The 25,970-nt window shown below is 46.2% G+C and overlaps 2 protein-coding genes across 3 annotated transcripts; both read left to right on the top strand.

The window, feature by feature from the left end:
- Positions 1-492: 492 nt before the first annotated feature.
- Positions 493-19,214, top strand: RAB5B (RAB5B, member RAS oncogene family). The gene is made up of 6 exons (XM_032420539.1): positions 493-580; positions 13,689-13,951; positions 15,065-15,216; positions 15,482-15,604; positions 16,151-16,244; positions 16,574-19,214. Exons 2-6 carry the CDS (start codon positions 13,789-13,791, stop codon positions 16,687-16,689), a joined length of 648 nt encoding a protein of 215 aa, XP_032276430.1. The 5' UTR covers positions 493-580; positions 13,689-13,788; the 3' UTR covers positions 16,690-19,214.
- A 36-nt stretch (positions 19,215-19,250) lies between these two features.
- On the top strand, positions 19,251-25,630 carry SUOX (sulfite oxidase). Of its 2 annotated transcripts, none has more exons than XM_032420537.1 (4): positions 19,251-21,302; positions 22,769-22,825; positions 23,096-23,273; positions 23,512-25,630. In XM_032420537.1, exons 1-4 carry the CDS (start codon positions 21,061-21,063, stop codon positions 24,919-24,921), a joined length of 1,887 nt encoding a protein of 628 aa, XP_032276428.1. In that variant the 5' UTR covers positions 19,251-21,060; the 3' UTR covers positions 24,922-25,630. The 2 variants fall into 2 exon arrangements, with proteins under 2 accessions (XP_032276428.1, XP_032276429.1); XM_032420538.1 differs by lacking the exon at positions 19,251-21,302 and adding an exon at positions 21,327-22,016 and having other exon boundaries at positions 23,512-25,628.
- The last annotated feature ends 340 nt before the right edge of the window (positions 25,631-25,970 follow it).

Here is a 25,970-nt window from a genome sequence, read left to right as displayed (position 1 = left end):
AGAGGGCGGGGCCCCAGGGTCAGTCCCCGCCAAATCCGGGGGGAGGGGCGAAGGTCAGCAGCGGCCCTCCTAAGGCTTCTTTCAACCCCGCCTTGCCTGCCATTCAAGTTCCGAATCTTCCCAGTACTGGTTAAAGCTTCACTTTGACCCGCCTCCATCACTCACCTGATTAGATGTTTATGAGTCAAAAGGCGGGGTCATGAGGGTGTCGAGATATTATTGGTTGACATGTACGCCTGTCAGCAGTGCACCGCCCCCGTCTCAGAAAGCTCGCTCTTTAATGGCTCCTCACCTCGTCCATCTTCAGAGTTTCCCTCTCTATATTGGTCTGGGGCCCCGCCTGTCCAGTCCCTCGCTCGTACTCGTTGGTGATAGCGCCGGAAGAGGCCCGCCTTTCTCCAGAGGATTGGCGGATTAGTGCACACACCGCCCACCCTTGATGTAGGCGGGTAATCGTGCTATTGGCTGGGGCCCCCGCCCCAGGACGAGAGGAGGAGGAGGGGCAGGAGGGTTTGGTTGAGCTGCAGCTGTTTGTCTGTTCGACACAGGCTTGGGCCCGACGGGCGAGACGGAGCCCCAGGTACCGGGCTGATGGAGCCTACAAGGGCAGGGGCGGAGGCGCCCGGGAGAGGAGAACAGTCTGGCCTGAGAGCAGAGGCGGGTCTGGGCCTCAGCGAGGGGTCAGAGTGGCCCACTGGAGAGGGGAGCAGGGGGCCGGGCCCCCGCAGGCCTAATGGGGGCGCTGAGGAGGGGGTCGGGCGGGCTGGGAGCCCGAAGTTGGTGAGGCCGGGAGGCGGCCGGGTTCTGTTGGCGGGCCAGGGGCCGGCGCGGGAGGCCCCGAGCTGTGTGAGGGCAGGGGCAGGCCTCATTGAGCAGCGCTGAAGAGGGAGGAGCTGGGGGAAAGGGCCGGGGCCATGGGTGAGGTAAGCCCATTTGCCGGGAGGTGAGGAGGGGTCAAACCTGACGCCCGGTATGCGAGGGTAACCGGGGCTGGGGGTCTCGAAATGACTAATTGGAAGGGCCTGAGAAGGCTTCCTAGTTGGGTAAGGGCCATTCTCTTCAGGGAAAGTGACTATTATAAAAATAACTAGGGTGCCCCTGAGTTGAGTCGAGAGGGATTTGGGTTCATTGAGGGAGAACGGAGGCAAAAGACGAAAGCTTTACTAATCTAGAAGACTAGTTGGCGAAGTGGCCCCAGGGCCTGGTATCAGTTACGGGAGCTTCTGGGAATGCTCAAGGGTGGGCCGGAGGATCTGGGTCTTGGAGGACCCACTCTTTTGTTCCTCTTCGTATCGAGATGTGGTAACCTGAAGTTTTTGGGTACTCCCGGGGTAGCTAATGAAGACAAAAGTTAAAAAAAAAAAAAAAATTCTGTGGCTGTTGGCCGTTCCAAACTCAGCCCCTACACTTTCCCTTGGCCTGAACTGGTTTAGGGTGCAGTATCTGTTTCTTGTTACCAGTCTCAGCTGGGTTAGGGTGCAGTCCTGTGAAAGAGCTAAGAAGTTGGATTTGGGGGGTGTTTGTTTCTTTCTCGCTTAATAATCTGCTGTATGGTGGATACTGTATCTCTGACCTAGAAGCAGGGGATCAGTGATTTTATTATCCGCACTTGAAAGGGGCTTAGAGATCCCCAGCCACCATGAGATCTTCTGACCATAGTTGGTGAAACTTTTGTGGGACTTACACTTGGGTATTTCCCAGGCAGGTAATGGTTAGGTGGAACCAAGCCTGGAAATAAGAGGTTGTATCACTGAGGAACGGATTTGAGGAAGAGTGAGAAATTCCATTCCAGAAGGTTGGCATCACCCCTGTTCTTTGTCTACTTCAGGAGCCCAGGTTTCTGTGCTATTAGAAAGTTGGGTCAAATGCCTCAACAGTGAGGCATTTGAGGAAGGGGGTGAGTAGAGAAAAAGAAGATGGATTACTAAGGCACAGGAGTCTACCCTCCCCCATATATTTTTAATGGTCTGCTGACTTCTTTAGTCCCCCGTAGATTGGAGTTTATTGGATTTTCCCTTATTATACTTCCTCCTTTTACCTTTTTATACAAATGTATTTTATAACTACATTTCCTCTGAATTACAAAAGTGGTATGTACATATTATAAAATATTCAGGATGTACAGAAGTGTACAAAGTGTAAATCTTCCCACATATTCCTGTCTCATTTGTCCAGAAAGGTCAGAGACTAGAGACAGCAGATCAGACTAATCTCACTTTGCTTTGGGGATGTGCCACCAAAGGCAATTCTGTTTTCACGTTCTCACCAAACTCTGGTCTCTCATTCTTTCCAGTTTTCCCTTCTGGAATGATACTCTGTTATTTATTGTGCTCCTTTTACTCTCATTTTGTCTTCCTTCTATCAAAATCAGACAAGCAGAGAGGTGTACTCTAGGTTATCCTTAAAACACACAAAGTGCCCCCTGCCCCCAGTTGTGCACCAGGTATCCTAGGAAATGCCCAAATAGGTAGCCAGTACTTTTTTCTCTTTTATGGGCAGCAAAGGAACATTAGGTGAATCATTTGTTTGGGAGAATTATTGGATCTTTGCAGAAGTGAGGAATTTGAGACCTCTATCTTCTGGTTCATGGTCTGTGCATGTTCAGATTATATAACTGTCCTTTCATTAACCTAAAAGATGATGATGGTTCTCCTAAAGGGCCTCTGTATCTGTCTTTCTGTAGTGATAAAAGAAAACTCTCAAGTTTCTCTGGATTTGAAATTGTTTCCTCTAAAACTTCAGTATAGTTGGGACATTTCATTCTACCACCTTATTAATTGAATTTGTCCTTACTGGCTTTAGAAGGCTCTAGTGTGCCCAGCCTTTGTACAGTGCCCCCAGAAACTTTGATTATGTACCCCGAGGAGTTTTTATTTTCCTTCTGCAAAGCCAGTCCTAGAGAAAATTGTGTGTGTGTGTGTGTTAATTGTCTCTATAGGCTTTGCCATTTTCTACATCCTGCTGGTATACCTGTCCCTTTCTTCTATACTTTTTTTTTTGCTTTTCCCCCTTCCTTTTTTTTTTTTTTTTTTTTTAATTTTTTTTAAGTAGGCTCCACGCCCAGCAGGGTTGAGCTCACGACCCTGAAATCAAGACTTGAGCTGAGATCAAGAGTCAGATGCTTAACCCACTGAGCCACCTAGGTGTCCCTCGACCTTCCTCTTAATCAAAGTCTACCTTCAAGAAACAATCTGACACAGATCGAGAGTTAAAAACTATTTGGAGAAGAGGGCTTTCCGCTTATTCTTCAAGTCATACTTGATTACAAGTTATACCTTATAACTCTTAGTTTTCCCAGGAGCAAGGATTGCTTTTCTATAGTTTCCTTGTTTTTATGCATTGATACGAATTTGACTTCTGAGGAGGCATAGGGTAGGAGAAGCAAGTGTATAAGCTGCTCCCTAATCCTAAAGCATTTCAGATTGGAAAGTAACCAAAGTGTTAGACAATGAACTTAAAATAAGGAAATGCAACAGCCCTCTAGGAGGAAGGATACCTTAAAACCCTACACAATACGCTCCCACTTCCCAAGAGTGTTGTAGGAAAGATTTAGTCATTGAACAGTAACTGAGCTGAGTAAGGAGCCAACCAGGTGAGCAAAGTGTATGCAGATTTCTGGGCCAGATTGTGGCTGTGGTTTAGGGGCAGTGGGTACCTTTTCAGAATGTTCACTAGCTCTGATGGTTTGGGTTTTTTTTTAACTTGTGTTTCTCAAGTTCAGGAATTAATAGAGATAATGTCCCAAAGTTTTTGAACAATTAACATTAACTGAAAACTCAGGGAACTTTAAGCCACAGTTGCTTCAGTGTTAGGGTGGGAGGGCCACATATTGGGTATGATTAGGCCATCTGAGCATAGTAACGGGTGACAGGAAAAGCAGTTAGCCCATGTGAGTTGCAACAGTACTTTGTGGGCTGGGTCCCAAGGGGGCCCTCCATCCAAGGGAGATCACAAAGAGGCCAGGGAGAGAATTGGTTTTCTGAAGACTATTAAAAACATTCCCAAATGGAACTGAGTGAGAAGCTATCCAGATGACACAGAAGGGGAGGAATAGATGAAGGAGGGAAGCAGGACTGCTTTAGCATTAATTAATTTAGGGAGCATTTAATGAACACCTACTAGGGACCAGGCATTGTGCTGTGCTCTGGAGAGTCAAAATGACAAAAAAAATAGTCACACTTCTTGAGAAGTTCATAGTTCGGCAGAACAGACACACACAATTAACTTATATAATGTAGTAAGTGCTGTGATAGAAATATCATCTTAATACTGCAGGACCCCAGAGGAAGCAGTGATGAATTCTGCTAGGGTGAGAGGGTAATTATGCAATTTTACAGAGAAGGTGACATTTAAGCTTGGCTTTAAAAGATAAATTAGGAGTTTACTAGGCGGACAAAGTGAGGAAGGGCATTCCTGTCTTTTCTAGGTCAATAATAAAGAACTTGTACTACCATGCTGATAAGAGATAAGCATGCTTTTTACCTTTTGGGGAAATATAAGGGAGAGAGTGGGGAGAAGTGGAAGGACTCTCATTTAAGACCATGACTCATTAGTTAAGCTTGGATAAACACAATGAAAGAGCTGAGCCAAGTAGTAGAACTCTCAGTTCAAGATTTTAGTAGTTTTGGGTTGAGACTTGAAGGTATTTACTGGCTTTTGCCCTATCTTCCCTAATCAGTAAATCTCTTAGATTAGTCCCAAGGTCCACAGACGCTTGTAAAAGTTACCACTCTTTCCCTGTCATCTTCCATTAAATTATTTCCATTTCAACCATCCTGGCAGGGTTGGTGAAGACCTTCTGGAGAGGCATAGTAATGAGAGAGTTCTGTTAAAAGACTGTGGAACTGGAATCCAGTTCTCAGGGAAGGCCTGGGTCTAGCTACCTTGTTTTTAGTCCCAAGGAAGTACTTATCTAAACTGAATAGAGGCAGAAACTAATCAGTCTGAACTCTTCTTTCTGTCCTGGCGTCCTCTGCAGAGTTCAATTCAGAGTTAGCATCTCCTGCTTCCTTAAGAGGTATAGTGGTATATTAAATTAGGAGTACTTGCTAAAAGGAGATTTAGCTGTCTGTATGAGAACACCTGGCAAGTTGATTAACATTATTTGTAATAGCTGTCTATATGGTAATACTGGCAAGTTGATTAATATTATATGCCTCAGTTTCCTTACCTGTAAAATACAGATTGGACTAGACCTCTAGACCGCCTCTTAACTGGGAAACTGACCTTATGGGGCTGACATTTGGGTGTGGGCTAGACTCCAGTGGCTATATATCTGGAAGTTAGTCTCTCTTAATAGGTAATAGACTTCTAAAGGCTTCATAATGTGGTTGACATAGAGACTCAAAGATACCATGTAGAGGGGGGCCTGAAGAATAGTCTTGCTCTAGCTGGGATCAGCAAGCTAAGAAACCTTTCCTATTTATACTTTCCTGAGCTGCTAGGGGTGCTGCCCACACTCAAGAACTTGCCCCTTCATCCTCCACCTTTCCCCTCCCCAGTGGGCTGATGCTGTGGTCGACCCTAAGTCCTCCCTAGTTAATGGTCATTTGATAAACCTTTTTTGTGGAGCTGCACATCGAAGGGAGGTCAGATCTGATTTTTTTTCTCTTCCAAACTGAAAGGGTTGAAGGGAAGAATAACTTCCTTGCCCTCCTTTTTTTTTTGCCTCAGGTTTGAAGGTAATCACACCACTTGGCTGGGTGGCTGTGGTTTATTTTTTGTCTTTGAATGGATCGTTGGCTTATTGTCAACTCTTAGCAAAAAAAAAAAAAAAATCACCACTAGAAATCATTTGAATTTTTTTTTTTTAAGATTTATTTTTTATCTGACAGAGAGCGAGCACAAGTAGGGGGAGCGGAATGCAGAGGGAGAGGGAGAAACAGGCAGGGAGCCTGAATGCAGGACTCAATCCCAGGACCCTGGGATCATGACCTGAGTCGAAGGCAGACGCTTAACCAACTGAGCCACCCAGGTGATTCAAAGAATCATTTGAATCTTATGTATATTTCACTTCTGTACCCCTGATCTTTTGAGAGCCTAGCTATTGCATAAAAAACATGATACCCGGGGCGCCTGGGTGGCTCAGTCGTTAAGCGTCTGCCTTCGGCTCAGGTCATGATTCCAGGTCCTGGGATCGAGCCCCACATCGGGCTCCCTGCTCAGCGGGAAGCCTGCTTCTCCCTCTCCCACTCCCCTGCTTGTGTTCCCTCTCTCGCTGTGTCTCTCTCTCTGTCAAATAAATAAATAAAATCTTTAAAAAAAAAAAACGTGATACCCTTATATGCATGTTGAGATTAAAGATCAAGGCACAGTGATGGGCAGCCCATCAATTACTGTGAACAGGGAAGGTAAGACCTGTTGAGGTGATACATTGGGGTAGGAGGTAGTTTTTTCTTTTTTTTTTTTTTTAAGATTTTATTTATTTATTTGAGAGAGAGACAGCGAGAGAGGGAACACAAGCAGGGGGAGTGGGAGAGGGAGAAGCAGGCTTCCTGCTGAGCAGGGAGCCCGATGAGGGGCTTGATCCCTGGACCCTGGGATCATGACCTGAGCCAAGGCAGACGCTTAATGACTGAGCCACCCAGGCACCCCAGGAGGTAGTTTCTTCTAACCCAGTAGTTCCTAATCTGTGATGATCCAAGGTTGCTTAGTAGTAAGAAAGTTTGCTGATTGTGTCTGGGCTCTGGCTTAATTTATTGTCGGGGGCGGGGGTGTGTGACAGGTTTTGCAACGTGAATGTGTTTGTGACTGTTTCCTATCTCCACATTTCCCCTACTCCCTACTGTTTTCCCAGGCCTAGAGCCATGTGTCTGCCTATGAGAATTCAGTCCATTCTAACTCCCATGTTTTCTTACTGTAAAGTAGTAACATTGAGGCTTAGTGTTCTGCCCCTTGGATCACATCCTTTGAAATAGATGAAAATGTGAGCAGATAATTGGGGTGCCTGGCTGGTTCAGTGGGTAGAGCATGTGAGTCTTGATCTCGGGGTTGTGAGCTCAAGCCCCACCTTGGACGTAGAGCTTACTTTAAAAAAAAAAGAAAAAAGAAAAAAGAAAATGTGAGTGAATAAGTCAAAGAATCTAGTAACTTTTCCTGTTGTGTCTTAAGAGTATAGCATATATATGTCACCTAAAGGAAACTTGATCAGCTTATCATCTGTAGTTTTTTTTTCCTATGGTGTCGTCTGTTTTCTAAAGTGTGTAGCGTTATGATGGCCTATCTTTTGTTATGAAACAATGTATATGTAGTGCCACATAAATATGTTTTAAAAAATAATTCCTCACAGATTCTGAGAAACTCTAAGAGAAATTTTTTTTTTTTAAAGATTTTATTTATTTTTTGACAGAGAGAGACACAGTGAGAGAGGGAACACAAGCAAGGGGAGTGGGAGAGGGAGAAGCAGGCTTCCCGTGGACCAAGGAGCCCGATGCGGGGCTCGATCCCAGGATCCTGGGAACATGACCTGAGCCAAAGGCAGACGCTTAACGACTGAGCCACCCAGGTGCCCCAAGAGAAAGAAATTTCTTTTTTTTAAATAAAGATTTTATTTATTTATTTGAGAGAGAATGAGATAGCATGAGAGGGGGGAGGGTCAGAGGGAGAAGCAGACTCCCTGCTGCACAGGGAGCCCGATGCGGGACTCAATCCCGGGACTCCAGGATCATGACCTGAGCCGAAGGCAGTCGCTTAACCAACTGAGCCACCCAGGCGCCCCGAGAAAGAAATTTCTTAAATGTACCCAGAAGTTTGGAATTGAATTCAAATTCTGTTCTTTACTACTTTTTCCTACTCCCCTCCCTCCCCAAAGATCCTTACAGATAAGAAGCTAGGGCTCAGAAAGGCAAAGGGAGTTAAGTAGCCTAAGATCACAGTGGGTTACAACTGGCAAAACAGAATAAAACTCAACCTTGCTTGATTCCAAAGCCCTTACCGACACCACAGGGGACTGCCCCAGTCTAGTTTAGCTTCCCATTTTCATAATTGCGTCATAACTTTAGTAGCAGGGTTGGAGAATCCTCTGACCCCTGAAGAGCTATATTCAGCCCTCAGCTTCATTTCATCTAGAAGTGCTATAATAGTAACCATAGCCTATAGGCTGCCCAGAAACTTGACTTTCTCCCATTCTTATTAACCCATCTTTCATTGTCAGGCCTCTCCAAAGCAGTGTTTTTTAAACTTTTTTTTTTTATCATGACTCATAATAAAACATTTCATATCATAATTCAGTGTGTGTACATAAAGTGAAACATTTTCACAAAATGATTCTTATTATTTGCAATACACTTGTTATTTTTTATTCTATTTCTTTTTTCTTTTTTTTTCCCCAAATATTCTGATCATGATCCACCAAACGATTTCAAGGTCACTGTTGGTTTACAGCTCACAGTTTGAGAATGAAAAGAGCTAAAGAACTGTGACTAATGGTTAAGAACCTAATTAAGGGGCACCTGGTTAGCTCAGTTGGTTAAGCCTCCGACTCAGTTTCAGCTCAGGTCATGATCTTGGGGTCGTGGGATCCTGCCTGTTTTGGGCTCCATGCTCAGCGGGGAGTCTGCTTGAGATTCTCTCTCTCCCCCTGCCTCTCCCCCCTGCTCGCAAGTGCTCTCTCTCTCAAATAAATAATCTAAAAAAAAAAAAAAAAAAGAACCTAATTAACTGATTCTTGCAGTACTGGTTCCCAGAATTTAGGATTTTGTGGACCAACTTATTTATTTATTTTTTAAAGATTTCATTTAGGGCACCTGGGTGGCTCAGTCGGTTGAGTGTCTGCCTTCGGCTCAGGTCGTGATCTCAGGGTCCTGGGATCTGGTCCCACAGTTTGAGAATGAAAAGAGCTAAAGAACTGTGACTAGTGGTTAAGAACCTAATTAAGGGGCACCTGGGTGGCTTAGTTGATTAAGCCTCCCACTCTTGATTTCAGTTCAGGTCATGATCTCGGGGTCGTGGGATCCAGCCTGTGTTGGGCTCCCTGCTCAGTGGGGAGTCTGCTTCTTCCTCTACCCCTCCCCACTCATGCTCACGTTCTCTCTGTCTCTCGCAAAAATAAATAAAATCTTTAAAAAAAAATAAAGATTTTATTCATTTATTTGAGAGATAGTGAGAGAGAACAGGAGCAGTGGGGAGAGGGAGAAGCAAGCTGCTAAGCAGGGAGCCTGATGTGGGGCTCAATCCCAGGACCCCCGGATCATGACCTGAGCTGAAGGCAGATGCTTAACCGACTGAGCCACCCAAGCGTCCCTAATTTATTTTTTTTTTAAGATTTTTTATTTGAGAGAGAGAAAATAGGAGCAGGGGGAGGGGCAGAGGCAGAGGGAGAAGCAGACTCCCCTGCAGAGCAGGGAGCCTGACACGGGGCTCAATCCCAGGACCCTGGGACCACAACCTGAGCCAAAGGCAGACGCTTAACCAGCTGAGCTACCCAGGTACCCCTGGACCAGCTAATTTAAATTTGAGAGTTTTGCTTTCCCATATATGGGTATTTAGAAAGCTTACTACTGCCTATCAACACCATTATTTTTTAAAACATTAAAAATTATTTAGAAAGCTTTTATTTTATTTTTAAGATTTTATTTACTTATTTGACAGAGCACAAGCAGGGGGAGCTGCAGAGGGAGAGGGAGAAGCAGGCTCCCCGCTGAGCAGGGAGCCCGATGCGGGGCTCGATCCCAGGACCCTGGGATCATGAACTGAGATGAAGGCAGACATTCAACTGACTGAGCCACCCAGGCGCCCCTAGAAAGCTTTTAAATGTATGTCCTAAAAAAATTAAAAATTTATATTTCCTGTTTAAAAAAAATTGTGTAGAATGAAAAAAATCTGAGTCCTTCACATACCACCCTCCTCAATCCCACTCTCCTCAGAGGTTGAGTATGTATCCTCCCATACTGTTTTTTCTTTCTTTCTTTCTTTCTTTCTTTCTTTTTCTTTCTTTCTTTGTAAAGGTTTTATTTATTTATTTGACAGAGAGAGACACAGCGAGAGAGGGAACGCAAGCAGATAGAGAGGGAGAGGCAGAGGGACAAGCAGGCTCTCCCCTGAGCAGGGAGCCCGATGCAGGGCTCGATCCCAGGACCCTGGGATCATGACCTGAGCCGAAGGCAGACGCTTAACGACTGAGCCACCCAAGTGCCCCTCCCATACTGTTTTCTATACAGAATTTTGTTTTACAGAAATAGGATTTAACCATGTGTTTTGTTCTACAACTTTTTTTTTTTTTTTTAAGATTTATTTATTCGAGAGGGTGAGAATCTCAAGCAGGCTACACACTGAGTTGGGAGCCCAACGCAGGGCTCGATCCCACCACCCCAAGATCACGAACCCAGCCGAAATCAAGAGTCAGGCACTTAACCAACTGAGCCACCCAGGTGCCCCTCTACAACTTTTTAAAAATAGGTCTCAGAGGTTTTTTTGTATAATATATATATTTACTTTTGAGAGGAAATTAATACTAAGTAAGAAGTTAGGGACGCTGCTCTCTCTGCCTGATGCTCCCCCTGCTTGTACTGTCTGTCTCTCTGACAAACAAATAAAATCTTAAAAAAAAAAAAAGTAAGAAGTTAGAAATCTTGTTATAAAGAATATTCTTTTAATTGGATAAATTTAGGGGCACCTGGGTGGCTCAGTTGGTTGAGTGTCCAACTCTTGATCTCAGCTCAGGTGTTGATCTTGGGGTCGTGGGTTCAAGCCCCGTGTTGGGCTCCATGCTGGGTGTGGAGCCTAGTTTAAAAAATTTTTTTTCTTGAATAAATTTAGCTTTATGAAAAACTTGCTATATTGTCTCTATTTCTTATCATTTCATCATAAATCACTGAAAACTTCATCACAAAATAGCCTATGTATATCTGGATTCTTAGGACTCACTGGCCTGAGGAATATAAAATACCCAGTAGAATCAGAGTAATTTCTTACATTCCTCTATCTTAATCCAGTCTACTTTGGGACTTTTCTGAGTTCTCACTTCTATCTCATTCCCGTTAACTTCCTCTTTACACTTTTGTTTTTTCTGTTTTTTTTTTCTCTACTTCTTATCAAGTCTGCTTTTTAGGAATATATTAGTTAAAATTAATATTGAGATATACTTTAATATATTAAGTTCATCTTTTCTGCGAATCAGGGCCACTAAATAACAATACTTATTTTTTAACACTATGCTAAACACATCTTTTCCTTAATCTTCATTGCTACTCTATGAGGTAGGCAGTTTTTCCATTTTATAAAGGTGGAAGGCAAGGCTCTGAAATTTTCTTGATGTCATTAGTAATGATTAGTAGCTTAATATTCATTGAGCACTTGTCAAAATACTTATATTTAAATTATTTCTGTTACCGGGGCGCCTAGGTGGCTCAGTCGTTAAGCGTCTGCCTTCGGCTCAGGTCATGATCCCAGGGTCCTGGGATCAAGCCTCACATCAGGCTCGCTGCTCGGCGGGAAGCCTGCTTCTTCTCCCTCTCCCACTCCCCTTGCTTGTGTTCCCTCTCTCGCTGTGTCTCTCTGTGTCAAATAAATAAAGTCTTTAAAAAAAAATTAATTCTATTATTTTAACTCTCACATCAGTTTTATGAAGTAAGTGCTCATAAGGCTATTATCCCATTTTACAGATGAAATGAATGCACAAACAGATTTAGTAACTTGCCCAAAGCTTCACAGCTAGTAAGCAGAACTGTAAAAATAAACCCAGTGAATTGGACAGTCTTTGTTCCTCTGCACTGCCTCCTGTATGATTTTTCTGCTTGTCTGTCTTTACTGTCTTTTCTAGCTTTACTAGAATTACAGATTGTTACTAGAATCAACCTTGAAGAAAGAAAAGATTAATTTGAACAAAGTACAACCCAAGTAATGCTTAGGTTTTGGACAGAGGTTTTGCATGCTCTGATCATGCTAATTCCTTTCAGTCTCATAGTCCCTTTCCCCTCAGAGTCAGAATGATGAAATACATTCAGTTTTGGATGATTAGACTCTCAAGTCTCAACCTCTGTCTCTTCCTCCACCACCAACTTTCCAAGCCTCTTGAAAGGTAAAGATAGGTAGTTCAGTTTATTTTCATCAAATGTTTATTGCTTGAAAATTTACCCCTATGGGGCGCCTGGGTGACTCAGTCGGTTAAGCGTGAGTCTTGATTTCGGCTCAGGTCATGATTTCAGCGTCCTGGGATCAAGTCCCATGTCCACCTCTGCACTCGGCACAGGGTCTGCTTAGGATTCTCTCTCCCCCTTTCCCTCTGTCCCCCCCCCCCCCCGCTATCTCTCTAAAATAAAATCTTTAAAAAAGAAAAAACGCCTACATCATCCTCTTGAGACTCCTGCATGTGTTTAGAAGGTACACCCTCTTTCTTTGCCTCTAATATGGAGGGCTACAGCTGTTAGGCCCATTTAGTGTGGAGAGTTATCTAATCCCTAGGCACCTGGAAGACAGCTGCAAGTTGAGAGTAGGTCAGGCCTACTGATTCTTCGATTTGATAGATTCTCAGACTTGGAGAGGTGGCAGGAGCAAAGTGAAAGAGTGGATGCTGAATGTGGTCTGTTGGTTGTCTGTGGTCTATTTTTCTACTCACCTTTGACCAGAAATGAGAAAGGACAGATATTCTGGCAAATAAACCCTGGTTAGGGTTTCAGAAATGTCAAGAAGACTACTGGTTATGTATGAAGGATACGGAACCAGAAGCTACCCCCGCTCTTAGGGAGGGGTGACTCCTCTCATACCCCTAGAGTAAATCTTTCATTTTGAAAGCTAGAAAAAAGATGGCGGTCAGGGGGAAAGACAGCACCAGGATACCAGGGTATTGGGGATCTAGGGCACCTGTGGGTGCATTCGGGTGTTCTTCAGGCCAACTAAAAGTTGATTGGTTTGGGGGTGCCTGGGTGGCTCAGTCGGTTAAGTATCTGACTCTTGATTTCAGCTCAGGTCATGATCTCAGGGTTGGGAAATGGAGCCCTCTGTCAGGCTCCGTCCTAGGCTTGGAGCCTGCTTAAGATTCTCTCTCCTCCTCCCTCTGCCCCTCTCCCCCTCCCCCCTCTAAAAATGGGGGAAAAAATGTCTCAAAAGTTGATCGGTTTGCTGTTTTTTGAAGACCTGGGGTGGGGGGGCCTGGGTTGAGCATCTGGCTCTTGGTTTCAGCTCAGGTCATGATCTCATGGGTTGTGGGATCGAACCCTGTGTCCTGCTCCAGGCTCAGTGGGGAGTCCCTCTGCCCTTCCCACTCACGTTCTTTCTCTCTCAAATAAATAAATCTTAAAAAAAAAAAATTGAAGACCTGGTGGGGAATTAATGGGAAATAAACTTATTTCACACAGTTTTCAGTCTCTCCATTTCAGCTCCCTTGGCAGTTGAGGATTATGTAGTAGGGCAAACTCCACTTCAGATGCAATTCTTTTTTTTTTAATATTTATTTGAGAGAGAGAGAGAGAGGGCCTGATCCCAGCACCCTGGGATTGTGACCTGAGCCAAAGGCAGATGCTTAACCAACTGAGCCGCCCAGGTGCCCCCAGATGCAATTCTTACTGTTCCCCATTCTTACCACTGAGCGTCAGCTGCCTGGGACCCTGTCAGTGGGATAACCTTTTAATGGTGGATGATTTTAATTCAGTCCTCCTAGGAGCAAAGAAATGAAGAGATTTATCTTTTCTCTAAAATGGATTGCAGCTGCAATGTCCCTGTGTTTAATTTTACCCACTTTTTTTTTCTTGCAGGACTGTTGAAGTCTGAAGTCCCCTCCCCTTCCCCCTTCCCCCCTTTGCCGCTTTGTGGCATCCCCCTCCCTCCACCCTTTCCCATTCTGATAATCTAGCCATGACTAGCAGAAGCACAGCCAGGCCCAATGGGCAGCCCCAGGCCAGCAAAATATGCCAGTTCAAATTGGTCCTGCTGGGTGAATCTGCAGTGGGGAAGTCTAGCCTGGTATTACGTTTTGTCAAAGGGCAGTTCCATGAGTACCAAGAGAGCACTATTGGAGGTGAGTACCTCAGGGAAAGAAGAGGCTCAATGTTTAGTGAGGCTTTTGAAGGGAGATCTAGGTACCTGTCTGTGGTGCTGGCCTTTTTAGCTCCTTGGAATGGAAATCCTTTATAAAACAGAAAAAAAACTGCCATAATGACAAAAAGTAGGTATATGTTTGTCTCCTTGCTTCCTAAAAGAAAATTAGAAAGGTTGACCATTGCACACCAAGAAAATCACTAATTTTTTAAATCTCAGTTTGTCTTCATCCCACTTTTTTCTTAATCCATTTGAGGTTCAGTTGAGTGTCACCTTGAGCAGGGTTGGTTTAGAGCAATGATTCATAATCAAAAATATTTCAGAATCACTTGGGAAACATTTTCATCCTGTCATGCTTGGGCCCTATCCTAGATCTACTGAATAGTATTGGAAATAGAGTGAGATTGGTGGAGGTATAGACATGTATGTTGGGAAAAGCTCCTTAGATGATTCTGATGCACATACCTCGTAAAAGAGAGGCTAGAACTAAATACAAAAGATAAAAGGCATCTGCCTTTCCCACCTTTGCTACCTTATACCTTCTGCTACTCCCAAAATAGGGCCCTAGTTCAGTAAAAGATCTTTTATGAGAACTCCCATGTTACTCCTTCCCTGCTTTTACTAGTCACCTTGGAAATGTGTTCTTGGACCAGCAGAAGATTATATAAAAAAGTAACAGCCAAATAATATTGATAATGGTGGGATTTGCCATCAGGCTTTAAAGTCTTCTAATTAATTATTGATGTGACCTCTACCTGAAGCTTATTTTCTGTCATCATCTCTTACTCCTCTATTTTGGTTAGAAGAGAGATGACTGGTGTAAGTGTCAGTTCTTCTCCCTAACCCTCATAGTTTATGTGCCCCCATTCCTTAGGTAGAGAAACTTCTGGCAGGAAGGACTTAGCCAAGGGCAGTCTTAATCCTGCTTCTAGGACCTATACATAAGGAGGGGAATGCAAAACCTTTTCCTTAGCTCAATGACCTGGGTGGTGACTGGTCTTAGACAGAAAATGGAAATATTGTGAAGGGGGCTGGGATTTTCCCATTGACCCTCCCACTTACAACTTCTTACCTTCCATTCTCTCATCCGTAGCGGCCTTCCTCACCCAGTCTGTTTGTCTAGATGACACAACAGTCAAGTTTGAGATCTGGGACACAGCTGGGCAGGAACGATACCATAGCTTGGCCCCCATGTACTACAGAGGTGCCCAAGCTGCCATTGTGGTTTATGACATTACTAATCAGGTAAGTGGGCTGAGAAGATTCTCTTGCTTTTATTTAGAGGAATTAAAATAGGTGGGGAAGAGAAAGCTGGTTCTTGAAATAGCAAAATAAGAATATAAATTACACTTTCAAGTGCTGGTAAGACTGAGGTAATGAATTACAAAGACACAAGTGGTTTCAGTGAGGGAAGCCTGCCTGGGACAGGTGAGTTTTGAGACTCGGTTTTGAAGATGATGGACCTGGATTGGCAGTCATTCTGGCCAATTCTTCTCTTATGTTTTCCTAGGAAACCTTCGCCCGAGCAAAGACATGGGTAAAGGAACTACAGCGACAGGCCAGTCCTAGCATCGTTATTGCCCTGGCGGGGAACAAAGCTGACCTGGCCAATAAGCGCATGGTGGAGTATGAAGTAAGATGGCCCAGAGAATCCCTCTGTAACACACTCCCTCTGTGCTTGGGACCTTTTTTTCATAAACCTGCCCTCTCTGAAAACCTCATCTGAGGACATTTATCATCTCATTCCTCAGTTCCACACCAAGTTAAATACAGCAACACTGTGACCCTAATGACAGCCAGGAGATTTTAGAGGAGACAGAAGAAAATTCCAGAGCAGAGGGGTAGGGAAATACCAGCTATGGGGGTACTGATGTGAAAACGGGAAAGAGGGAGCAGTTGAATTTGAGGTAAGGGACTATTCAAGTGTCACAACCTAAAAGCCCCCAACCAACTCACCTTCTTCCTCATAATTAAGATTCCTGACACCTGCTTGTTGGATTAAGCTGTCTAGACCATGAGTTATCCTTGAGGGAGTTGTCACCAAAATATGGGTCCAGGGCCAGCTGGCTCAGAGGGGCAATTAAAGGGAGGGAACCTAGGATATTGCCTAGCTCTGGTGCTACATGGGAGTGGAAAGGCAATACTGCATTCTGAGTACTGGTGCACCCACCCCTTGCAGGAGGCCCAGGCCTATGCAGATGACAACAGCTTATTGTTTATGGAGACTTCAGCCAAGACAGCTATGAACGTGAACGATCTCTTCCTGGCAATAGGTAAGGTCAGAGCAGCCTGGGATCTTCCTGTCTTTTTCCCTTGCCTCTAGACAAGATCACTAACCCAAGTCATAAGGGTAGAGGGGAGTGTTTCCCCTTGTGAAAACTTTAGGTATGGAAATATCTTAACTTTCCATTATGACCTCAATCCTTTGGCTGCGGCTTTAGCCCCCTCATCTTCAATGTAGTTTACAAGTGAACCTTCCCCTCTTCAAAACATTCTTTTAATCTCTCAGATTTCTCCCTTCCCCATCTCTCCCCTACCCATAGTCCTTTGGAGGGATGAGTAAAATCGACCATACTTTTTTCCCTTCTCTTTTTATCTCTAGCTAAGAAGTTGCCAAAGAGTGAACCCCAGAATCTGGGGGGTGCAGCAGGCCGAAGCCGAGGCGTGGATCTCCATGAGCAGTCCCAGCAGAACAAGAGCCAGTGTTGTAGCAACTGAGGGGGTGGCTAGCAGCAAACAAGTATGGAGCTAGCACGAGAGCTAAGAAATAACCTCCACCCCCACCCCTCAGCACACAGCCCCTACGGTAACAGCACACTGAGCCCTGGCTCCCAAGGGCTGCCTCCTGACAGCTCCGTCATGGCACTTTTTAACGCTTCAGCAACCAACACCAGGCAGCTGTTGCCACTGGCCTCCTACCCCTACTCTGGGGCTTGGGGGTCAGATCCCCCAGGACTTAACCTTCCAAAACAAACTTTCTTCACTTTGTATTATAGGTGCAAGACAGTGACCTACTTATCTTTCCTCCTCTTCCTCCTCCTCATTTTTTCAGAAAACATTTTTTGTCTCCTGCCCCTTCCCCTTCTGCTTTTGGTCAATCCCTGTTCTTGATCCCCTTTTCCTCCTCTCCCCAGGATGGAGAAGGTGGTGAACCCAGGAACTGAGGAACGAGGTTTCCAGTTCAGTCACATTAAGGGCCCTGGGGGAGAGTAAGGCTCAGAGCAGGAGGGAGTAAGGAAACAGGTCCTTTTTTTTTTTTTGGTTGGAGTTTCTCATATTTGAAAACACTGCAGTCTCCATGAGTTGGCCTTGTGGAGGGTGTTTCTACGTAGAGGTGAGAAAGGGAAGGCAAGCTCTCGGGGACTGGGTAGTTGTGTTGTTAGCTAACTGGGCAGAGGTGGAGAAGGTGGAGATGCAGTGTCACCTATGGCTCTGGAACTGTTCCAAGGCCTAATTTCCCCCTCACCCAGCCTCTTAGGTAGCTCCTCCCCCATAGTGGGGGAGACTCTGGACCCCAGAGTCCTCCAAAGAATCTTCACTGGTTGCCTGCATCTTTGGCTCTGCTGTGATCTAATTAGAGGAGGGACCAGTTTCTGATACCCATCCTCTGATTTATACATATGCATTTTCCCCCCCTCTGGCCTTTAGATGGCCTCAGCCCCAGCCACTATATTCCCCTGCAGTTTGCACTTTAATTGGTGGTAGTTCACTTGGGATACTTGTTTTATGGGGGGTTTTGATTGATTTACCTGCCCTCTCACCTTTTTAATTAAATGGAACCCAAGGTAGTATATATATGAGGTTTTGGGAGGGGCTGTAGAGAACAGGACCAGTGGCAGCTACTCAAGCCCAGTCTCCACTGCTTGCTTCCTCCAACTCTGATTCTTAACCTATATTCTTGCTAACCTAGCTCTCGAGTATAGGTTTGCCTTTCCTGGGTAATTAACTGAGCAACTAGAGAGCGGTCTCAGGATAGCCTAGGCCATGGTATGGGAGTGAAGAGGGGTCAGGCAAGAGGGAGGAGTTTTCTGTCCTTTCCTAAGGTTCATGTTCAATGATCCACCCATTACCATGTCTTTTCTACTTCCCTGTAAATAGGTATGATCTTTATTCCCACTGTACAGTCTGTTCTGTCCTCCACCTCCCATCAGGCCCTATATCTTTTCTCCTTTGTTAGTATCTTCAGTTTAGTCCCTCCATCCTTATCCTCATACCCACCCCCAGCCAGTGGTTTAATCCACGTACCACTAGGGGCTAATACCACAGAGGCCTACTTGTGGCCCCCTCACACCATAACACCTGTTCCTGTGGATAGGGGACAACTGGCACTGAAGGTCCATCACAGCTGTCTCACATCACCAGGGGACGTGGGTCCTTTCTAAATCTCTAGCCACTCTTCACATCCTTCATCAGGTATTTTAGGATGTCTTTGGGAAGCCATCAAGGCAAGAGAGAACTCTAAACTCCTTCTTGTTCCAGCCCAGAGTTTTGGGAAAATTGGGGGAAGTAAGATAGGAAAGGTCACAGTGACCTAGGATTGGAACCTTTCTACCCTTTGGTTTACAGACTGCCTTCTGTCCCAGAGCAGCTGAAAAATCCTTGGAGCTGAGACTCTGAAGGACCCAGCTTAGGTTCTTCCACTTAAGACTCATTTCCCTTCCTTTTCCAGGGGCAGCCTTAGTTCCCGTGGCCCTGAAACACACATACATTTTCCCCTTCCTTTCCCAGCACCTACCAGCCTCCCAAAGCACCCAGTGTGTCCTTATAAGTGGAAGAACTAGGATAGCTCTCTTAAATTCCTTAGAAATGAAGTTTTTTTGTTTTTTTTTTTTCCTCTGTGCATCTTTCCCCATGGAACAGGAGTGAAGTGTTTCATTGCCTTGGGGCTGGGAAACCATTTCTCCAGGCTTCTTCTCCCCTCCCCAGCCCCCTCAGGAACAGGATTGGCCTTAGCTTCTGGGCCTATCTGCTGCCTTCCTTCTATTTCCTACCAGCTCTTCTGCTTTCCTTTGAGCTCTCTTGGGCTTGGGGGTCTTACTTTTTATTTCCCAGCTCTTCATTTTTTTTCTGATCAGTTTTTTTTTTGGGGGGGGGTGTCCTTTTTTTCTTCTTCTAAGAAAGCATTTGCCTTTTTCCCCTTTTCTTCCTCTCCCAACATAACAATCGTGGTAACAGAATGCGACTGCTGATTTACCGATGTATTTAATGTAAGTAAAAAAGGAAAAAAAAAAAAGAAAAGAAAAGTGTATTGGAGTGTTGCTTCTTTTTTTTTTCTTTTTTCTTTTTCTTTTTCTTTTTTTTTTTTTTTTTGCTATTTTTCTGTCTGATACAAGAAATTTGGAAGAAAGGGCATCCAATGTTTTATTGAATCAGAAACACACCCTCTCCTACATCTTGGTATCTCCTTATTCCCTTTAATCTTTTCTTGAATAATGACATAGCCCAATTTGGAAAATATTCCCTTTATTGCAGTTAAACTCCTATTCCCAGGCCACTAGAGAGCTCATCAAATCCGACCTAGCTTACTTTTTAGGCCTCTTAATGAAATATATATTGGCGGGGGAGAGGGGTGTCTATGGATCTCTGGGCAGACAACGGTTGAGACTGGAGGGAGAGGTGGTATTTGTGAATCCTTTGAAGTATTATGCAAAAGTTTATGTGCATTTCTCCAGCGAAAGGGTGCATTGCCTTGTTAGTATCTCAGAGGGGTCCATGTTAAAGAAGGTTAAAAAAAATCATTAAATTTGTGTTTTTAATTGATCATGTGGCTTCTACCCCAACAGGAAAATTTCTCCTAGATCTGCTCTTTTTTTTTTTTTTTTTCTAGATCTGCTCTTGTTTGCTACTGTACTTGAAGCCCTTCAGTCCATCACAGTCTAAGTGGAGGTGGATGGGGGAGAATGATACAGAGAAAGATTGGGTATTGTTGCAGAAGGACAGGAAGGAGGACTGGTGTCAAACAGAGCTGGCATTGCAGTCCCATCTGCCAACTTACCAACTGTGGCCTTGATCAAGTTACTTAGCTGCTCTCTGCCTCAGTTTCTTCTTCTGTAAAATGAAGAAAAGTTGAGGTTTAAGTGTCAATTATGTAAAGTATGTGTGGGGCACACAAGGTGACACTGTTATTAGGGAGAAGTCTTATCCTGTGGCTTCAGACAGTCCCTAACTGATTTCTCTGTATCCTTGGGCTGAGCCTGTTTTTCAAGGCTGGTAGGATAGGTTGGGCATCATACCTCGCCAAAGATTTAATTGAACACAGCTGAGTTGGAAGTCTTTCTATTTCCAAAAACCTCTGGGCCAAAATCACCTTTTACCTGTCAATTCCCTTTTCCATCTCTTAGTACTCCCTCCAAGGTTCCTTGATTCCTGGCAAAAGCTCTAGTTCACTTTAGAGCAGAAAGGGAGGGGAAATGATCTTCCAAAATTAAAGATGAAGACCTTCACTTAAAGGTTGTAGTTCAACCTTTTGAGCTCTAGGGGGCAGTGTGGACACGTTTGCCCCAGGTTCACAGCCAGCCAATAACAAAGTAAGTTTTCAGTCCCGCACCAAACGGTAAAGGGTAATTGCAAACGTCTTAGTGCTCTCTACTCTGAGATTGAGAGGGATTATAATCCTATTTTGGGGTGTTAAGATGTTATTGCTTTCGTTATGACCAATGATTTTTTAATTGACTTAACTAAGGAAAAAAAATGGCTAGCTATATTGTTGGTTCCATAATTTGGGAAGAAAATCAGAAAGTCCAAGGGAACTCAAAGTCTTTGAACCACTATTTAGGCTTCACTCCTGCTCTTATTGTTGGATATAAGAGAATCGAGCGCTTGACCTTGTTTTCACTAAAAGACAAACAAGGCTGTTGAAGTTGCAACACAAACGTTTGTCAAAAACAGGGTAGAGGCGGAGCTCACCGCCGGGAGAAAGCCTGCTGGATTTCGAGGCCTCTTCAGTGAACGCACCTTGTGTCTCAGCTGTAGGGGCAGGGTGGGGGCATCTCAAAACTTGCCACCTGCAGCCCAACCTTTGGAGTCCTCGTCACCTTACATTGCCCGGTTCCGGACAACAGTGAGGGTCCCATTCCTTGTCGAGCGGGGATGGAAACAAAAAACAGTCTTAGCTCGGAGCTCCCCTCGTGGCGCCCTGCCTGCCTCAGGCTCCAGGAGGCGGGCACAGCAGCTGGGAGGCGGCCAGCGGCCAGCCAATGGCTGGGGGACGAGCTGAGAGGCGAAAGTGGTCCTTCATTCTGGACCAACGTCACGGTGCTGGCCCCGCCCCTTTGCCAGCCGTCGTCTGGAGCCGGGCGGGTAAACCAGCCGCAGAGCGGACGCCGAAGCCGGTAAGGGGGTTGGGGGGCTGGGAGAGGGAAGAGGTGGAGGAAGGGCTGGTAACCTGGGCGACGGCCGGGGCCTTGGGGCCCGGGAGTGCTCCGAACCCCGTGGGTTCGAACAAAAACTGCCGGTACCGCCTCCACTTCTGCTGCCCAGCTGCTACGAGACACTGTTGTGCCAGCAGCTGGGCAGTGGCAGGGGACTGGGTGCTGGTGCTCTGGGGCTGGATATACCCTCCTACCTAAAGTGCCCCTGGGGAGTAAGGGGCCACCACCCGCACAAGGGGTGTGGCATCTGTTTTGGAGCAGAAGGTTGCTTCTCCCAAACCTGGGACCCTGGGCTGACCAAGTTCACCTGTAAGTCAGCCCTACTTGCACCACTCCAGCCTGGTTATTATAAGTAGGCTGCTGGCGGCGAGGTAAGGTGGGAGGGAGAGGGAGGATCTCAAGGCCCAGGGGTAAAATGCAGACTCTGCTCCTGCTCCTATTGCCTTCGCCCTCGCAGTTTCCCTGCCCGCCCCCCTCTTTAGCATTTCACCAGCAATTGGGACTTTTCTCACTCTTCCCTATTTTGGCATTCCTGGGGTCAGTGATCTGCTCAGTGCTCTGAGGAAGGAACTGCTGCAGGGCAGAGTGGAAAAATTACTTCTTCCCTAGCGCATCCCCTGACACTGTGGCCATTACTTCCCAATTTGCTGAGTTCACAGGAATGGCATAGACAAGGTAGGGGTGGGGACCCTGGGTTGGGGTCCACTTCCCAGCTGGGTTCTATTTTCTTTTTCCCTAAGGTTGGTAGAGGAAAGGAGGGGACTGAAAGGCCTTCAAAGACAACATTATTACTTGTTTGCTCCTCACAGCTACTCTGCTAGGTAGATCTCATTTCACAGATGAGACACAGTTTTGAGAGGCTTGGTATCTTGCCCAGGCAATGGGGCTGGTTAATAGCCGGGCCGGTTTCACAAACCCAAAACAGTTCGATTCCAGAATCTGAGCTCGTTCATCCCATTAGGCTACCACTACCTTTTTCACCTTTTTTTCCCTATCTAAGTTAGTCTGCCCCTCAGTTGTCCTCTGCTGACTTTGGAGATAATAAACCAGCAAACTGGACTGTAGATATTTTGGCTTCTGTCCTTTAGGCCCTTGGCCCCAAACATTGTTCTCTGTAGTGGACAAAGTAGAGAATAGAGGGTGGGAGATAGGTGATTCTAGAAGACCAACCCCCTCCCTCCAGCCCCATTCCCTTCCATCCTGTCAGCACAGTCTCTCTGAAGTCCTTTAGGTTTTTCTCTAAGGACCCATTTGGACACACACACACACACACACACTCCCATCCTTTGGCCTCATTACCACAGAAAAAGTATCCTCATTTGCCAGGGAGTTCCTTGTTTACCTTCTTCCACCGGTTTCCTCAAGTTGCCCTAATATCATCCCCTTCCAGAACTCCCTGTCTTGATCCTGGAATCTTTTTCCCACAGGTCTGCCACAATGCTGCGGCACAGGGCTGTGATCTCACGTCTCCGACAGGCCTGCAGGTAGGCCATCGGATCCTAGAACTCGTCTCCTAGCCCTTACCTCCCACCCCCAGTATCTTTATGATGTTTTATCTACCAGATAAGATAGTTGAGATGGTGACTACCAGGAAGGAAAGGGAAAGCCATAACTCACCCATTTGCCCCACCCATCCCTGTACAAACAAAGTCCCAACTGAGGGAACCAATGGCCAACCTGGTAAACCCCAGGCCTTCACTGTCTCTCTCATATGATCGGAAGTGTGCTACTAAGAAGACCTCTCTCTCTTCCAGGCTCCAGTCAGTCCCCTCAAGGCTCTGCATTCGGGCCTGCTCTACAAATGATTCACTTCAGTCCCAGTGCCCCAGCCTTGCCTTCTCTGGTGATAACTCCAGCCCTAGGGGATGGAGAGTCATGGGGACTCTGCTAGGCCTTGGTGCAGTGTTGGCCTATCATGACCACCGGTGCAGGGTAAGTGGGGAAGGAAGGGACTTCACTGTCAGAACAGAGGGGCCCTACTAAGCTCCCCAGCCAACCCAGGCTATTAACACAGAGCCCATGGTGATACTGTCTTCCTGCAGAGTAAAGATGGAGTCTGCTACCTCTGTTTCACAGTGGCCATGACTTTATGGGTTGGGTCAGGGTGAACTAGAGTGATTCCTTCTTACTATTTATGTTTCTTTTTGCCTTACCCCTGCCCTGCCTGCAGGCTGCTGAGAAGTCACCACACATATACACGAGAGAGGAAGTGAGATCTCACAGCAGCCCTGAGACTAGGATCTGGGTGACTCTGGGCTGTGAGGTGTTTGATGTTACAGAATTTGTGGACCTACACCCAGGAGGGGCATCAAAGCTGATGCTAGCAGCAGGGGGTCCTCTAGAGCCCTTCTGGGCCCTCTATGCCGTTCATGACCAGCCCCATGTGCGTGAGATACTGGCTCAGTACAAGGTCGGGGAGCTGAGCCCTGAAGACAAGGCACCCTCCACTTTGCAGACCTCTGACCCTTACGCTGATGATCCTATACGTCACCCAGCCCTGAAGGTCAATAGCCAGCGCCCCTTTAATGCAGAGCCCCCCCCTGAACTGCTGACAGAAAACTATATCACACCTAACCCTATCTTCTTCACCCGGAACCATCTGCCTGTACCTAACCTGGACCCAGAAACCTATCGCCTGCATGTAGTAGGGCCACCTGGGTGTCAGTCACTGTTCCTATCCCTGGATGACTTGTACCAGTTCCCTAAGCACGAGATCACAGTCACTCTTCAGTGCGCCGGCAACCGACGCTCTGAGATGACTCGGTTCAAAGAAGTAAAAGGTCTGGCGTGGAATACTGGGGCCATTAGCACTGCATGCTGGGCTGGGGCACGCCTCTGTGATGTGTTAGCCAAGGCTGGTCACCAGCTCTGTGAAACTGAGGCCCACGTGTGCTTTGAGGGACTGGACTCAGACCCCACAGGGACTGCCTACGGAGCATCCATCCCTCTGGCTCGGGCCATGGACCCTGAAGCTGAGGTCCTGTTGGCATATGAGATGAATGGGCAGCCTCTGCCTCGTGACCATGGCTTCCCTGTGCGGGTGGTGGTTCCTGGTGTGGTGGGTGCCCGCCATGTCAAATGGGTGGGCAAGGTGAGTGTGGAACCAGAGGAAAGTTACAGTCACTGGCAGCGGCGGGATTACAAAGGCTTCTCTCCATCTGTGGACTGGGACACAGTAGATTTTGACTCAGCTCCATCTATTCAGGAACTTCCAGTCCAGTCGGCCATCACAGAGCCCAAGGATGGGGAGACGGTACAATCAGGGGAGGTGACTGTCAAGGGCTATGCATGGAGTGGTGGTGGGAGGGCTGTGGTCAGGGTGGATGTGTCTCTGGATGGGGGCCTAACCTGGCAGGTGGCTGAGCTGGATGGAGAGGAACAGCGCCCCCGAAAGGCCTGGGCCTGGAGGCTATGGCAGCTGCAAGCCCCTGTGCCAGCTGGGAAAAAGGAATTGAACATTGTTTGTAAGGCTGTAGATGACAGCTACAATGTGCAACCAGACACGGTGGCCCCAATCTGGAACCTGCGAGGTGTGCTTAGCAACGCCTGGCACCGTGTCCACGTCCGTGTCACCCCATGAGAAGGTGAAATGGAATTACCTACTCCCGGAGTCATTTTCTCAACCTCTTTCCATACCCATCCTTTTCCCTCCTTACCACAGAAAAACCTTTCCTTTCATCATCACTTCTTGGATGACAACCCTGTACTGTGCCTTCCTAAACCACACATAGATACACACATTGCACATTTCCAAGCAGGCACCAACTCTCCCGTGACACTATGTTACGTAACTCCTGTTGTGCCAGGAGTTGAGAGCTGCAGGAGCAGGGGGCTAGAAGGGGGGGAAATTCTGTAAACAAGGACTCTTCTCTTCCTACCCCACCTACACTTCTAATGTATATCACCATTTTATTTTGCTTTTCTTCTTGGGAGTCTTCAGAGAATGTGTGTGAATATGTGTAAGAAAAGTGTATGTGCAACTTTCTACTGACTTTCTGGGTTGCCAAGGGTTGCGAGGGGTGAAATCCTGCCCCTTTATAGTTCCACTTTTCTAAATACATCAATAAAGTGTTTAAGTATACAACTCTGAAGAAAGATTATGACTTTTGGGACCTCTTAAGACTGGAGCGTGAGCATGTTGCAGGAGGGAGGTGCGCTGGTACTGGAATACGTAGTGAGATAATCCAAAACAAGGTGGGAGGAGAGAAGGGAAGCTGGTGCAGGGACGTCAAGAAGTGGGACGTCCTTCTCTGAGGTCGGCCGTCATCTGTAGCGTTGCTTAGGTGACTGACCTCAGAATACCTCCAAGAGAGATTTTAAAAATTGACATTATTAAGCTCCTCCCCGCCCCTCCCCATTCCTACACTTGGCAGGAATGGCAAAGAATGCTGAGAGGTTAAAAACAGTATTCTCTTAGTAGGGGCAGGGCAAAACTTGGCACTAGGGGCAGATGTGCCAGGGCACGTGGGGTGTCCAATGTGCGCCTAGTTTGCAAATCAGATGCAGATGAAGGGGCAGTCATTGAGTTACCCTCCGCACGCGACCGCGCCTCTCCGACTTGAATCTTTCGGCGCTCGGCTACTCTCCCCTAGCTCTTCTCCCTTTCCCCCAGCAGTCTCCCCGGCTTGG

The sequence above is a fragment of the Phoca vitulina genome, unplaced genomic scaffold (genome assembly GCF_004348235.1).
Source record: "Phoca vitulina isolate PV1807 unplaced genomic scaffold, GSC_HSeal_1.0 scaffold23, whole genome shotgun sequence".
Taxonomy (NCBI): Eukaryota; Metazoa; Chordata; class Mammalia; order Carnivora; family Phocidae; genus Phoca; species Phoca vitulina.
The sequence above is the reverse complement of the archived record's forward strand: the minus strand, read 5'-3'. Positions and strand labels throughout refer to the sequence as shown.

What these genes read in the sequence shown, in the direction of transcription:
- RAB5B (XM_032420539.1), top strand. Translation starts at nt 13,789, where the DNA reads ATGACTAGCAGAAGCACAGCCAGGCCCAATGGGCAGCCCCAGGCCAGC. An exon ending in TTTATGACATTACTAATCAG is followed by an intron (nt 15,217 to 15,481) that starts GTAAGTGGGCTG and finishes ATGTTTTCCTAG; the next exon opens with GAAACCTTCGCCCGAGCAAA. An exon ending in AGCGCATGGTGGAGTATGAA is followed by an intron (nt 15,605 to 16,150) that starts GTAAGATGGCCC and finishes CACCCCTTGCAG; the next exon opens with GAGGCCCAGGCCTATGCAGA.
- SUOX (XM_032420537.1), top strand. Translation starts at nt 21,061, where the DNA reads ATGGAAACAAAAAACAGTCTTAGCTCGGAGCTCCCCTCGTGGCGCCCT. An exon ending in CAGAGCGGACGCCGAAGCCG is followed by an intron (nt 21,303 to 22,768) that starts GTAAGGGGGTTG and finishes TTTTTCCCACAG; the next exon opens with GTCTGCCACAATGCTGCGGC. An exon ending in CGTCTCCGACAGGCCTGCAG is followed by an intron (nt 22,826 to 23,095) that starts GTAGGCCATCGG and finishes TCTCTCTTCCAG; the next exon opens with GCTCCAGTCAGTCCCCTCAA.